At 37.7% G+C, this 15,716-nt stretch overlaps 1 protein-coding gene across 3 annotated transcripts in view; it reads left to right on the plus strand.

Annotated features, from left to right (window-relative positions):
• Greb1l (GREB1 like retinoic acid receptor coactivator) overlaps positions 1–15,716 on the plus strand; it is a 274,544-nt gene that overhangs the window by 142,778 nt on the left and 116,050 nt on the right. For all 3 annotated transcript variants that reach the window (XM_029560559.1, XM_008826964.2, XM_017796571.1), the window contains exon 5: positions 9,333–9,509. In XM_029560559.1, the coding sequence (XP_029416419.1) occupies positions 9,333–9,509 (177 nt within the window). The remainder of the gene's footprint in view (positions 1–9,332; positions 9,510–15,716) is intronic.

A 15,716-nucleotide genomic window follows, 5' to 3' on the forward strand; every position in this document is an offset into this window, starting at 1 on the left:
TAGTCTTTGATATTCATGCTATAGAAAATTGTTCACATTTTATGATTTGGTAGTTACAGTTTAATTAACTTTAAATTAGATGTATAAGAAAGGTCATGCTTATTGAAATTTCAAAATTAGACTTGGTTTTAGGAGAGCCAAATGTATTTAAATGTTTTTCAGCATTTAAAACACAGTCAGGCTGGGCATGGTGGCACACACCTTTAATCCCAGCACTTGGGAGGCAGAGGCAGGAAGCTCTCTGTGAGTTTAAGGCGAGCCTGGTCTACATAGTGAGTTCCAGGCCAGCTAGGGCTACAGGAGACCCTGTCTCAAAAAGACCAAAATAATAATAATAATAATAATAATAATAATAATAATAACATAAAACATTTAAAATATTTCTCAGCTATCTGTGTTTCATCATTTGAGAACTCTGTTTAGTTCCTTGCCCTAATTTTTTTGATGTTTCATTTTTTAGTTCTTTGTATATTCTAGTTTTGTTATTAAACTTCTGTCAGATAAATAGCTGGTAAAGATTTTTTTTTCCCATTCTCTATGCTGCTTTTCACTCAATAATGTTGTCCTTTACTGTATAGGTTTTTAGCTTTATGAGACCCCATTTGCCAAGTGTTGGTCTTAATGTTTATGGTATTAGGGTCCTGCTAAGGAAGTACTTTCCTATGCCTGTAAGTTCCAGTGCATTCCCAATTTTTCCTCTATTAGATTCAGGGTATCAGGTCTTATATTGGAGTCCTTGATTCATTTGGAGTGGATTTTTGTGCAGTATGAGAAATAGTCTCATACTTCTATATATAGCTATCTAGCTTGATCAGCATCATTTGTTTAACATTTTATCTTTTCTTCAATATGTATTTTGGCCTGTTTGTCAAAATCAGGAGGTTGTAGGTACATGGACTTAAATCTGGATTCTTAGTTCTATTCCATTGATCAATGTGTCTGTTTTTATGTCCGTCCCATGCTGTTTTTATTACTATAGCTCTGTAGTATAATTTGAGATCAGGGATGGTGATGCTTCCAGCTCTTCTACTGTTCAGAATTATTTTGGCTATCCTGGGTTTTTGTGTTTCCATATTAAATTTGATGTTTTTCAATTTCTATGAAGAATTGTGTTGGAATTTTAGTGGGAATTGTGTTGAATCTGTTAATGGCTTTTGGTAGGATAGTCATTTTCACAATATTAATCCTACCAATCCATGAGCATGAGAGATCTTTCTATCTTTTTGTATCTTCTTCCATCTCTTTCTTCAATGTCTTAAAGTTTTTATTTTACAAGTCTTTCATTGCCTTGATTAGATTTATTCAATGATTTTTTAGGCTATTGTGAACAGGTATTTCCCTGGTTTCTTTCTCACATGTTTGTTGTTAGTATATGGGACGCTACAGATCTTTGTGTGTTAATTTTGTATCTTCATACTTTACTTAATGTGTTTATCAGCTCTAGGAGTTTTCTAGTGAAATCTTTAGAGTATTTTATACATAGAATTATATCATCTGTAAATAAGGATACTTTGACTTCTTCCTTTCCGATTAATATTGCCTTATCTCCTTTACTTCTCCTATTGCTCTAGCTAAAACTATAAGCACTATATTGAACAGGAATGAAGAGAATGCACATCCACGTTTTGTTCCTGTTTTAGTAGAAATAATTTGAGTTTTTCTCCATTTAGTAGGATGTTGGCTGTAGGAATGTTTTATAGTACCCTTATGTTGAGATATGTCCCTATATCCCTTGTTTCTCTATGACTTTTATCATGAATGGGTGTTGAATTTTGTATAAGGCCTTTTCTACATCTAATGAGATTGATCGTGTGGTTTCTCTCTTTGAGTCTGTTTATATGGTGATGTGGTAGATTATATTGATTAATTAATTTGTGTATGTTGAACCTTCAGTGCATCTCTGGTATGAAGCTGACTTGTCTCTTTGACATGCTGTTGTTTTCGGTTTGCAACTATTTTACTAGGATTTTTGCGTGTATGTTCATCAGAGATTTTCCTATGATTTTCTTGTTTTGATGGATCTTTGTCTGGTTTCAATATCAAGGTAATATGGGCTTCATAAAAAAAGAATTTGGAAGTGTTCCTCCTTTTGCTATTTTATGGAATAAATTGAGGAGTATTAGTATTAGTTCTGTGAAGGTTTTGTAGAATTCTGCGCTGTATCCATCTGGTCCTGGACATTTTTTAGATGAGAACTTTTAAGTTACTGTTTCTATCTCATTGGTCGTTATGAGCCTATTTACATTATTTACCTCATCTTGATTTAATTTTGGTAGGTCATACATATCTAGAAATGCATCCATTTCTTTTAGATTTTCCAGTTTAGTGGGATGTAGGTTTTTAAAGTATGTTCTTATGATTCTCTGAATTTTTTCAGGGTCTGTTGGAACGTTTCCCCCTTCATCTTTGATTTTATTAAATTAGGTCCTCTCTCCCTTTCTCTTGGTTAATTTGGGCAAAGGTTTGTCAACCTTAATAACCTTTTCAAAGAACCAACTCTTTGGGGGCTGGAGAGATGGCTCAGCAGTTAAGAGCACTGACTGTTCTTGCAGAGGACCCAGGTTTGATTCCTAGCACCCACATGGAGGCTAATAATGGTCTGTAACTCCAGTTCCAGGGGATCCAATGCCTTTCTTCTGATCTCTGTGGGCATTGCAGAACATGGGTACACTTACATACATGCAGGCAATATACACTCATACACATAAAATAAAAATAATTTAAAAAAGAACCAACTCTTCATTTCATTGATTCTTTCTGATTTTTTTCCCCATTTTATTCCATTAATTTCAAGCTTGAGTTTGATTATCTTTTCCTGTCTGCTCTTTTTGGGTGTTGTTTGTTACTGTTTTACCAAGGCTTTCAGGTGCATCATTGTTATTAATATGCGATATCATATATATATAGGCACTTAGTGCTATAAGCTTGATATATTGTGTTCACACTTTCTTAAGTTCAAGAATTTTTTTATACATTAAAAAAATATTTTATTTATTATTTTTATTTTGTGTGTATGAGTGTATTGACTGCATGAATGTAAAGTGCACCCTGGCAGTGGAGGACAGAAGAGGGTGTCAGATCCCCTGGAACTGGAGTTACAGACAGTTGTTGGTCTCCATATGCATGCTGGGAATTGAACCCAGGTCCTCTGAAGACTAGAAATTTTTAAATTTCCTTCTTGATTTCTTTCTTGACCCAGTTTTCATTCAATAGTATGTTGTTTAGTTTCCATGAGTTTGTGTAGATTTTTCTTTTTCTATTATTGTTGTATCCAGCTTTATTCTTTTGTGGCCATATAGAATGCAGGATGTTATTTCCTGAATTTGTTGAGACTTGCTTTGTGTCCTAATATGTGATTAATTTTGGAGAATGTTTCATGGCTGCCGAGACGAAAGTGTATTCTTTGAAGTTTGGCCAGAATGTTCTGTAAATGTCTGTTAGGTCCATTTGGTTTATGATGTCATTTAACTGTAGGATTTCACTATTTTTTTTAAACCTATCTATTGATGAGAATGGATATTAAAGTCACCCACTATCATTGTGTTGGAGTCAATCTGTGATTTTAGATCTAATAGTGTTTCTTTTATGAAATTGGGTTGCCTCCATGTTTGGTATATGTGGCACATACATGTTCAAAATTGTAATATCCTCTTCATGTATTTTTTCTTTAATGAGTATGAAGTGTCCTTCCCTATCTCTTCTGACTAGTTTTAGTCTTAAGTCTATTTTGGCAGTTATGATGATAGCTATGCCTGCTTGTTTCTTAGTTCCATTTCCTTGGAATATCTTTTGACATTCTTTTACCCTAAGATGGTGTCAGTCATTCATGGTGATGTTAGTTTCTTGGATGAAACAAAAAGATGGATCCTGTTTTTTAATCCAGTCAGTTAGTCTGTGTCTTTTTATTGGGGAATTTAGGCCATTAATATTGAGATGTTATTGACCAATGTTTATTAATTCCTGTTATGTTGATGTTATAGCATTGTTTTCTTAGACATCTGAAATTATGTATTCCATACATCCTTTCGGGTGTGTTTAGCCTTCTCTTCCAATCAAAGTCTTCCTTCTAGTATCCTCTGCAGAGCTAACTTGGACATAAATTCCTTAAATCTGTTTTTATCATGAAACATTTTTCTTCTTTGGTTATAGCTGATTGTTTTTGCTGGATATACTAGCCTTGGCTGGCATCTGTGTTCTTTCGTGATTGTAGGACACCAGTCCAAGCCCTTCTGGCTTTCATAGTCTCCATTTATAAGTCAACTGGTTTTTTTTTCATGAACTTGCCTTTATACATGACTTGATCTGTCTCTCTTGTAGCTTTCAATATCTTTTCTTCATTCTGTACATCTATTACTTTGACTATCATATGATGTGGACTTTCTTTTCTGGTCCTGTCTACTGGTGTTCTGTATGCCTCTTCACCTTGATAGGTATCGCTTTCCTTAGATTTGGGATGTTTTCTTCTATGATTTTGTTGAATATTTTTTTTGTGTGCTTTGAGTTTTTTCTTCTTCTATACCTATAATTTGTAGGTCTGATCTTTTTATAGTGTCCAAGGGCTCCTGCATGTTCCATTTCTGGGTTATTTTGGATTTAATATTCTCTTTGACTGAATGATCCATTTCCTTGACTTTGTCTTCAAGATCTGATATTCTCTCTTCCACTTAATCCAGTCTGTTGGTGAAGCTTTCCTCTGAGTTTTTTGTCTGACTTCCTGAGTTTTTCCATTTCAAGTTTTATTTCAGTTTGGCTTTTCTTCAGAGATTCTATTTCTTTATTGGATTCTAATGTCCTGTCTTGAATTTTTTTATTTATTTCATTCAACTGTGTTTTCATGGTCTTCACTGATCTTTAATCATATCTTCTTTCAGTTCCTTGAACATATTTATAATTGCTATTTTGAAATCATTGTTTTGTGCATCAGCTAGGCTGCCTTTCTTAAGAAATAATACGATGGGAATACTAATTTCTGGAGACTTATTGTCTTGATTATTCATGTTGTTTGTGTTTTTGCAATGGAACCTAAGCATCTAGAGTTGTGTGATTTATGGGTTTCTTGATATTGATAGCTGATCTCATCTTTGTTGAGTGGGTGTTTGGATCTTTGTTTGCTGTTACTCCAACTTGTCAGGTTGTGGCCCAGTACAGTGGTGCTGGTTGGTCAATCTTGGTGTCACTCTGTGTTGATATGCAAATGGGATGTAAGAAGTGCTCTTAGTTCTGCTAGGAATAGGTACAACTTCCAAGCCTGAGGTTCCAGGAGAGACTCCATGTGGTCCTGAAGTGGCAGGGTGGGTCAAGAGGCTGCTAGGGAAGACAGCTTAATGTAGATTTTTTTAATTGGCAAGATGGGGTGATTCCAATTCAGTGGTTAGCAAGAAGATGTGCAAATGTAACTTTTGACTGGGTCTGTCTGGACTAATGTACAGGCTTCACAACCTCACCTATACCTGGGGAGGGCCACAAGGGAAGGTAAGTTTCTATAGAACTAACGAAGCTGAGCTGGTCTGGGTGGGTCAACAGAGAGAGAACACTGGGCTGGGGAACTAATGGCCTTGGCAGGTACAATAGAATCCACAACCCTGTGTAGACCTGGGATCTGGGATGGTGGACAGGAAATACTGGGGTTGGGAAACTGGCAAGTCTGCAGGAACTCACAGGTCTGGCATATGCACAAACCTTGATACTGCGGGGGTTTTAACAAAGATTTATTTTATTTTTAAGTTATTTGTATGCATATATGTCTTGTGTGCTGGTATCTGTATGTGAATGTGGATGCTTCAAGAGGCCAGAAGAGGGCATTAGATCCCTGGAGCTAGAGCTTCAGGCAGTTGTAAGCCACCCAAGTGCTGCTAGGACCCAAACTCTGGTTCTCTGCAAGAGCAAAGAGTGCTCTTAACCACTGAGTCATATCTCCAGCCCCAACCTTGAGGTTTTTTAAATGGTGATGTTCTAAAAACTTTGTAATTATTTTGCAACTGGTACAGATTGTGGTTGCCCTCTAGCCCACTCTTTCTAATACAGAGTGAGTCACAGTTGTAGAAAGACTGCATTGCTACTTCATGAAAGCAGCTCCCAAAGCATACAGTTTTCCATTAATAGACAATCACAAACTTTTTATCACTGATTAATATATTCTGTTTAGCAAGGTATTTTATGTTCCACTTCTTGGAGGAAATCTTCTTGGGTGAAATGTATTTTAAGATTTACTGCAAATTAGTAATTCCTTTGATTAATAAAATTAGTACTCCTTTTATTACTTTGAAATGCCCCCTAGTTTAGAATTTTAAATTTGATGAAGCCCGAGTCTACCTACAGTAGTTTTAGCACCGAATCATACTATTCTTAGTTTGTTGTTTTTTCTTTCTTCCTCTCTTCCTCCCTTCCTTTTCTCTTCCTTTCCCCCTTCCCTTCTCCCTCCTTCCCTCTGCACTGGTGGTCAAATCTAAGTTCTTAGGCCGGGTATTTGACTCACGCCTTTAATTCCAGCACTCGGGAGGCAGAGGCACGCAGATCTCTGTGAGTTCAAGGCCAGCCTGGTCTACATAGTGAGTTCCAGGACAGCTGGGGCTACAGGGAGAACCTGTCTCAAAAAAAGACCAAAAAAAATCTAAGGCCTTGACTGTGCTAGGCAAGTGTTCTACCACATCCCCACTATTACCCCCCTTTTAAGACTGGGTCTTATTCTGTAGCCCTGGTTGGCCTGGAATTCAAAATCCTTCTGCCTCCACAGCCCAAGTGATGGGATTATAGATGTACACTATCACACCTGGTTCTTAGTTTTCTTTTTGCCAAGATGAATAGTGTGTTCTTCATTTGTTCTTATATAACAAACTTCCCTTGTCTTTTCAAAAATATTTATTAATTTATTTATTGTGTGTGTGTGTGTGTGTGTGTGTGTGTGTGTGAATGTGTGCTACATGAGCGCAAGTGCCTAAAGAGGCCAGAAGAGGTGTTGGATCCCTGGAATTGGAGTTACAAACAGTTGTGAGCAACCATGTGGGTGGTAGAAATTGAATTCTGGTCCTCTGCAAGAGTAGAAAGCTCTTTTAACCACTGAGCCATCTCTCTAGTCTCCGCTTCTCATGTCTTACATCATGGAACCTTACTGGACTCATTATGTAACCTCTGAGAAGTTCTTGTCTTTTGAAGATTCCATTTCTCCATCTATGACAAGGAGACAGCATATGCCTGGAGATGCTGAGAAGATTAAATACATTGTGCCTGCTTTTCAGTAGGTACTCCATAAATTTTAATAGCCATCAATGTCATGATTGTTAATTCCCAACCTCTAAACCTTTGACCCCTGCCTCCTAGGATTTTTTCTGGGGGTTCCATGTGTCCACGGGCTCAAAAAAGTTTGTAAACTGAATAATATGGCTCACAAATATAAATGATTATTTTTCAAATAATCATAGATGATATTGTGAATAATACAAATTTGCTAAAAAGTTTTTAAGGAACTCAGTAACTTTTGATACTACTAATATCATGAGCTCTAAGTTGAATTGATTTTAATGTTAAAGAGGATCTCTCAGGCTGAAATTGTTGAGTACCATTGTTTTTATCTTTGTAATCTTTTTTCTGTTGGCTTTGTCTAATAATGATATGTCTGCTTTCAAGGTTTGATGATTCGAAATATGGTAGAGTATGTATCCAGCTTCATACTATGTTTTGATGGAGTTTCTTTTTTCTTTTTCGTATACTAACTGATGGCATCCAATTATTTGTTAGCATTTGGTTAAAATCATAATATGAACTGATGCTTATAGAACCTGATATACTTTGTGTTGAGTAATGATGATGGTAAAGAGTTAGATGTTCATTCTCCATCCTCCACAAATCTCTGAAATAGCATTTATCAGCTTCTTGTTCCAAGTGACAGAACCTCAACTGAAGCTAGCTTAGGTAAAGTGAAAACATTCCTGGAAGAATTCCAAAGCAAAAGATTAGATGGCCAAACCATGAGAAAGGCAGATCCAGGTGGGCTTCAGGGTCATCTCACTGTCAAACCTACCTGCCCAGCTTTGTGTCCCTGCTAAGAGACTTTTCTCACAGGTAAAGTAACAAAGCAGGTGCCAGAGATCAAACTAAATCAAGCTCCCAGACTTCCTGTGGAAAAGCTTTGATTGACATGGTTTATCAGGTGCCCACCCTGGACCAATCAACAATGACAAGAAAGATGGAATATTGAATGGCCCAGCCAGAATGGAGTGCCAGCTTCTGGTCAGTTGGGAATATCAGTACTCTCCAGGAAAGTTACATGGTTTGAGTACAGAGAGGATCGTTCCCCAAATGATGTAAAACAGAACAACAGCTGTCCACTGTGTTACTGTGTTTAGGAATACTTATTCCTAATGTCTTCTAACTATCTCAGTGTGAGTTCTTAGAAGAAAATACATTTTGTCCAACTCTGTGTCCTCAGGGCCAGGAAGCATCTGTTGCCAAATTATTAGTTATTGAACTGGCATGATGAGCCGTTACAAAGTGACTGCACAAGAACTTGCCATGTCTAATGAAACCAGTCTTACAGTTTTGAGTTCTAGCTCTGACTGGTTCATTTGTGAGTCACCAAACTCAGTTTCAGTCTCTGCTGTGTCAGGCAGATCCTCAGTATTCAGTGTTTGTCCCCTTTAGATAAGTGACTTTATGTTGAAAGTAAAAACTTGACTGGGAAGATGGCTCAGTGGGTAAAGTGCCTGTCATACAAGCATGAGGATCTGAGTTCAGATCCCTGGTACCCACCGAAAAGCCAAGTGCGTGTCTGTAACCCCAGCACTTGAGGGAGAGGGTCCAGGGAGAGTAGGAGAAGACAGGCAGATCCTTGGAGCTAACGGCCAGCCAGCCTAGCCAAATCGATGAATTCCAGGTTCAGTGAGAGATCCTGTCTCAAAACATAGGGTGGTAAGCAATTGAGAAAGACATTCGACATCATCCTGTGGCCTTTGAGGCACCTGCACGTACACATACACATACACCCACACCCTCACACATAAGTACAGACAGACAGACACATGAATGTAAAAACATACTGTGTGTACATAAAAGGTACATGTACTTTTCCAAGTTTGCTGCTGTGTATTTATGATTATCTTACTTATGGACCAGAAAATATAAGTTGTCATTTTGGTTGAATCAGATAGGAATACACCCTTTTAGTGTCTTTTCAAACTACTTAGAGGGCACATTTGAGATTTGTGTTCTTGTTGGGGTACATTAGGCTTTAAGTCCTTAGAAGTGATTCCCACAGGTAACCCTACTTTCCCACTGGGGGAGAGGGGGATATAACCTCCTTTAAATATTTCACTCTGTCCTTTTTTCCTGTCTTTTAGGTTTTTGTCAAGCAGGAAAGGATTTGCGTTTGGTCTCACTGTGTACGGAACAAATTGACATCCCAGCAGGATTCCTCCTGGTGGGGGCCAAGTCTCCTAATCTTCCTGAACACATCCTAGTTTGTGCTGTAGACAAGCGATTTCTACCAGATGATCATGGGAAAAATGCACTTTTAGGTGAGTGTTTCATGCCTATGAGACTCCTTCTAGGAGAAGAGAGTTAATAATACATGTTTATTGAACATTATCAGAGAATTTTGTGTGTGCATTGTGTGTGCTACTGAATTAGTTGGGGTTTGTATGGGTTAATTCAAATTTTTCTTCCATTAACATAAAAAAATTGTTTACTTTTTTTTTTTTTTTTTCGTTTTTTTGAAGACAGGGTCGCCCTGTAGTCCCAGCTGTCCTGGAACTCACTATGTAGACCAGGCTGGCCTCAAACTCACAAAGATCCGCCTGCCTCTGCCTCCGAAGTGCTGGGATTAAAGGCATGCACCACCACTCCCGGCCTTTGTTTACATTTTTTATTCTCAAAAAATAGCCTTATAAACTTTGGGGAGAGGGGGTAAATGTTTTAAAAAATACATAAAAGTTATCAAAAATTAATCTTTTAGGTCTAAGATAATTTGCCTTGCATGTGTAATACTCTGGGTTTGATCCTCAGCCTTGCTAAAAACAATTTATATTTTACTAACCAAAGTGAAATTAACTTTGTATACTCATTGATATGAACCTGATGTCAATTTTCAGTTATTTATTTGTGGATTATTCACTCTATAAGGTATTTGTAAAAATTTAATACTATCCAATACTTCATAGATTGATCTGTTACAGTTTGAGAGTAAAATGTACCCCATAGGAGGGAGATTACAGGGAGGTATGATATATTCATAATGCATATTGTAGATGTATGAAATTGTCAAAGAACAAACTCAATAAAAATTATTTTTAAACATGCCCCACCCTACCCCTAGGCTCTTGTGTTTGAGTACTTGGTCCCCACTGGGTGGTGCTGCTTGGGGAGACTGTAGAACCTTGAGGGGATGGACCCTAGCTGGAGGAAGGGGGCCATTGAGAAATGGGCCTTTGGGGTCAGAACCCCACCAGTGGCTGGTGCTCTTATTTTGCTGGCCGCTGCTGCAGTGTAACCAATGTTCCAGCCACAGGCTGCTCCAACTTCTGGTCCTAGTCATGATGAACTGCAGTCCCTGACCCCCAAGCCAGAATATATCATTCCTCCTAAATGTGTTTCTGTCATCTATTCTACCATAACAACAAAAATAACTAATAGTTGCTTCTCATTTTATATTTAACATTAATTTGCCTAAAATAAGTAGGAATTTATAAATGCTATGAAATGTATAACAGTATCTCAGAATTATTTTACTTTCTGGCATGTCTTAGAATCCTGTGTTTTCATAACGTGGCTCTACAACATATGGAGAATAAGAGTGGATGCCTTGTTTGCTTGCTTGCTTTCTGGAGACAGGGTTTCACTATGTACCCCGGCTCACCTGGAACTCACTATGTAGACCAGGGTGGCCTGCAACTCACAGAGATCCACCTGCCTCTGCCTCCTGAGTACTGGGATTAAAGGTGTACACCACCATGCCCAGTCTTAGAGTGATTTTTTTAAAGCAATTAAAAAGACAAGTGGACATATGAGCTCTGTTGCCTTGAGGGGTGGCGGGACTGTGTTTCTCTAGAGTTTTTGATTCTCAATTTTTCATTTAGATAGAATCACATATTTTATGTATAAATATCAGTAAAGAGAAATAGTAGAGAAGAGGGCAAAGAACTAGACTATTGTATTGATTATGAGTTGATTTTGTTTTAGTTTGATACAATCATCCTAACTATACAGTGTCCTCAGAAAGCCTTGAAAATATCAGTCAGTGTCTTGAGTCAGAACATGGCCCTGCGCATGTTGTAATGAAGGTCTCTTACGTTATAGTTCAGAGTCATCTGTTGGTTACTAGAAAAGGAACTGGTTATCTTCATATTTCGTATAACTGTCAGAAAAATAAATATACTGAGCACGGTGGCACACATCTGTAATCTCAGCATGCAGGAGGCTACAGCACAAGACTGTGAGTTCAAGGTCAGCCTGGGCTACTTAGTGAGACTGTGTCTCAAAAAACTAAGGGCTAGGGGTGTATTTCAGTGACAGAGGTCCTGGTTTTGATCTCTACTGGAAAAAAAAAAACAAAAACGTACATTCACTTTTTCTTTAAATGAAACTGAGCACATAATTTAGTATAGGAAGCTAATGATGCCGGGCGTGGTGGCACATGCCTTTAATAGCAGCACTCGGGAGGCAGAGGCAGGTGATCTCTGTGAGTTCAAGGCCAGCCTGGTCTACATAGTGAGTTCCAGGACAGCTAGGACTACAGGGAGACCCTGCCTCAAAAAACAAGCAAACAAAAAACAAAAAAGAAACTAATGATAAAGTTTATTCATTGTACTAAATTAACAAAGAAAATCCAACCATTTATTTGATCATTCAGCCAGCAGGAGTTATTCAAAATGTATTGTGTAATAGAAATTAAGCCAAGCATAGAGGCACACAAATTGAAAGGTATAGTCCTTTCATTCATGTGCTTAGGACTAGTTGGTACTGTAGAACGATTTTGAAAAACAGCATTTTCAAAGCATTATAGTCTCATCTACTGAAACAACTGAGATGTGGCTCTGATAAAAACACTGAAGAATGTCTCATAATGCCTTTTTGTTCAATGATTCTTCATAACTACAGGAATCCTCCTGTAATATAGTAAGCACCATCAGAATAATAGGTTTCATGGTCCTAGACAAGCAGAAATATGAAACCAAGAGCACAGCCTCTGGGAGCAGAACTGCATTTAAGTCCCAGACTTGAGATGGATGTGGGGGAACACACCTTTAGTCCCAACACTGAGGAGGGCTCAGGCAAGAGGATCATGGGTTTGAGACCAGCCTGGGGTACAAGGCAAGATACTGCCTCCCAAAATAAAATAAGCTTCAGATTTACCAGTTAGTACTTTAGAAAGCTGGGCACGTAGATAAGAACTTAGAGTCTTGGTTTTCTCATCTATATAAAAGGACCCAAAATGCAAGACTGTAAAGATCAAATGATTCTTGTAAGGCACACACTCAATGTGAAGTGTCTGCTACACATCACTTTAAAGGGCTGCTATTCTGGTCTAATATTTTTAAAATATCTTTATAGGTGTAGAAATTTTCTCTAACTTTGTAAGTGGATAAAATATTTCACTAGCCACTGCTCCACAGACAGCAACAATACGGTAAAGGTTTTTCTTAGATAAGCACATTGTTGAAGTTTAAAAAAAAATCACTATTCTATTGTTCAAAAGTTCACATTCATCCAACATTTCATACTTATGATCTATGATTTTAGAATGCATTAAGATAAAAATGGAGTTTTAAGGATTCAGATAGTCTAGAATCCCTATGGAATATAATATGATTTTTTTCTAAAATGTTATATTATACAGATTCAAAAGACTGGAATTTATTTAAATACATTGATCTGCTTGGCAGGCATCTGCTCCAAATCTAATATGCAATCAAGACTTAGTTGCCAGAAAAACTAGAAAAGTAATTCAACTGTGAGAGGTGTTGTTTTCCTTTCTGATGATAGCAAGAACTTTAGACAGATAATATCTCTCGAGCCAAGGCTAATTCTGCAACCACACAGGATAGTCAAAATGAGCTGCAGTAGACGTCTCTTTCCTGTTAACTTTCATCATTAATGTGAAAGTCTCTGCAGATTATCAAGACCCCTTCTTCCTTTCCACACTCTTGCTTTTCATTTCAGAAAAAATTCAGAGGAAAAGATGAAAGACAGAACTCAACCTCAGTATTTGCTCATTCTAATTCTCACACTATTTCCTTTTGGGTTTTTTTAATATTTTATTTATTTATTTTTTTATATTTTAATTTTATGCATATGCGTGTATTGCCTGCAGGTAGGTAACTGCACCCATGTTGTGCAATGCCCGTGGAGGAGAGAAGAGGATGTCAGATCCCCTGGAACTGGAGTTACAGACAGTTGTTATCTGCCATGTGGGTGCTGGGATTTGAACCTTTGTCTTCTGCAAGAACAGTCAGTGTTCTTAACCACTGAGCCATCTCTCCAGCCCCCTTATTTATTATTCTGTGTATGCGTGCATTGCCAGAGTGTAGGTAAGTGCACCCTTGTCGTGCAATGCCTGTGGAGGACAGAAGAGGCTGTCGGATCCCCTGGAACTGACAGCTGTTACAGACAGTTGTTAGCTACCATGTGGGTCCTGGAATTTGAACCCGGGTCTTCTGTAAGAACAACCAGTGTTCTTAACCGCTGAGCCATCTCTCCAGCTCTCCTTTTTGTTTTTAATTGTTATGTGTATAAATGTATTGTCTGCATGTATGTAAGTGCACCCATGTCGTGTAGTGCCCATGACGTTTAACCACTGAGCCATCTCTCCAGCTCCTCTCATACTATTTCTATATCACCTGGACCTATCAGATAACCTTCATTTTCAGCACTGTGGCACATCTGCCTCAAAAAGCATGCAATTTTCCATCAAGGCATGGTAATCACATCAGAATGTAAGTTCTTCAAAGACAGGGGCCTTGTTTGCTTTCTTCAGTGCTAAAAGCCTAGTAAATAAAACAGTGCCTGGTATGTAACAGCATAAATATCTGTTGTTTGCATGGATGATTGTAGGAACTTGACAATCATTTACGTTTTTTTATTCTTTTCTTTTTTTGACCTGCATCTTTACTGAATGGGGAGCTGGCCAAGTATTCTCTAACATAATCCATTCCTGAATATATTTTAAGTCATTTATAGGCTTATTTTAATGTTCATTACTCTGTAAAATTGCAGAACTAAACTATTAATCCTGTGTAATTAGATAAAGGTTGTATCTGGTTTACCTTTAGTTTCCCCTAGTATTTACCAAAAGGTCTGCATAGTTAAGTGCTCAATAAATAGTTTTTGATGAATAATAATAAACTAGGCTAATAATGAATGCCTTGAATTACTATTATTCTCAGATGAAGACATTGTGAAATGTTCTCTCTACCCTTGTGGCCTTTATCCTCTCTCAATATCCTTGTTAATTATGTGTCACATTGGTTTATGGGCTTGAAGAATGTGTCTCTTTCTCGGTGGTCTTGTTGTCAGTTATGTGTATGTATGTACATGTATTTACACAGTATGTAAGGCTCTTTATTCACCCTTTGTCCTGTTCATATCTATATATGTACGTATGTAAATGTTATATCCTCATCAGACACAAGGAAAAGCCTCCTCTTTCCACTGTGTGTTAAGGGAGACTGAAAGTTGATTTCAATAGAGAGAGGTATGGCTCCTCATCCTCCCAGTCTTCCCTGTTTCCTGTTTCCATAACTCCTGCTCTAAATAGGCCACTGAAAGTCTTATTTTGTATAATTGGTCTAAGAAATTGTTCACATAGTAGATCTAAAAGACTGATAAGCTAGGAGGAGTAAAGAAAGGAGGAGTGAAGAGCAAACGGGAACGTCATAAACTCGTGTCTAGCCTTCATAGAGACCAAAGTCTCTGACGGTGCCCTGGATTCTGCAGCTCTGCCTATGCCCTGCCTTCTCCTCTTTGTTCCCAGCTTCTTCTCAACAGTTCTTAGTTATATGTGATTGAAAAAACCCTGACATGCATTTCAATTTTACATAGCCTTACAAATCTAGGGTCCTGTACTATCTAGATAAAATTCCAGAACAGAGATTCTTTTTAATTAATTACATTTAATTTTATGTATGAGTGTTTTGCCTGAATAGGATGTAAGAGCACTACATGTGTGCAAGGCCCATGGAGGACAGAAGCAGGCATTAGATCTCTGGAACAGGAATTATAAACAGTTGCTGGCCTCCTTGTGGGTGCTGGGAACCAGAATGAGATCCTCTGGAAAATCAGCCAGTGCGCTTAACTTCTGAGCCATTTCTCCAGCCCCCAGAAGAGAGATTTTAACTGTCACAGATTGGGTCAGATATTTGTCATAGGTGCATTAGTTTTGGGCAAGTTCCTGTGGTAGGTTAGGCAGAGAACCAAGACTCAGACCTGATTTGCTTTAGAATAGCAGTAAGTATTAAATGATTAAACCATTTTGAAGAGTAATGATAAATAAAACAATGCTATTTTAAATTTTAAAATTGTATTATTGTATATTCATTAAGCAAGTGATAGGTTTTATATAGATATTTTCATTCAAGCTTATCATGTACTTTGTTTTTCCCCATTGTCCTGTCCTCAACAGGTTCCTAAGAGAGCAATATGTGGGGATGAAATAATGAACATCTCTAGACCCAGAATTCCAGTTTCTTTCTCATACTTAATTGTCATTGCATTTCCTACATTTTTGTAGG

This window comes from Nannospalax galili, unplaced genomic scaffold, assembly GCF_000622305.1.
Source record: "Nannospalax galili isolate Female #2095 unplaced genomic scaffold, S.galili_v1.0 scaffold511, whole genome shotgun sequence".
In the NCBI taxonomy this organism is placed as follows: domain Eukaryota; kingdom Metazoa; phylum Chordata; class Mammalia; order Rodentia; family Spalacidae; genus Nannospalax; species Nannospalax galili.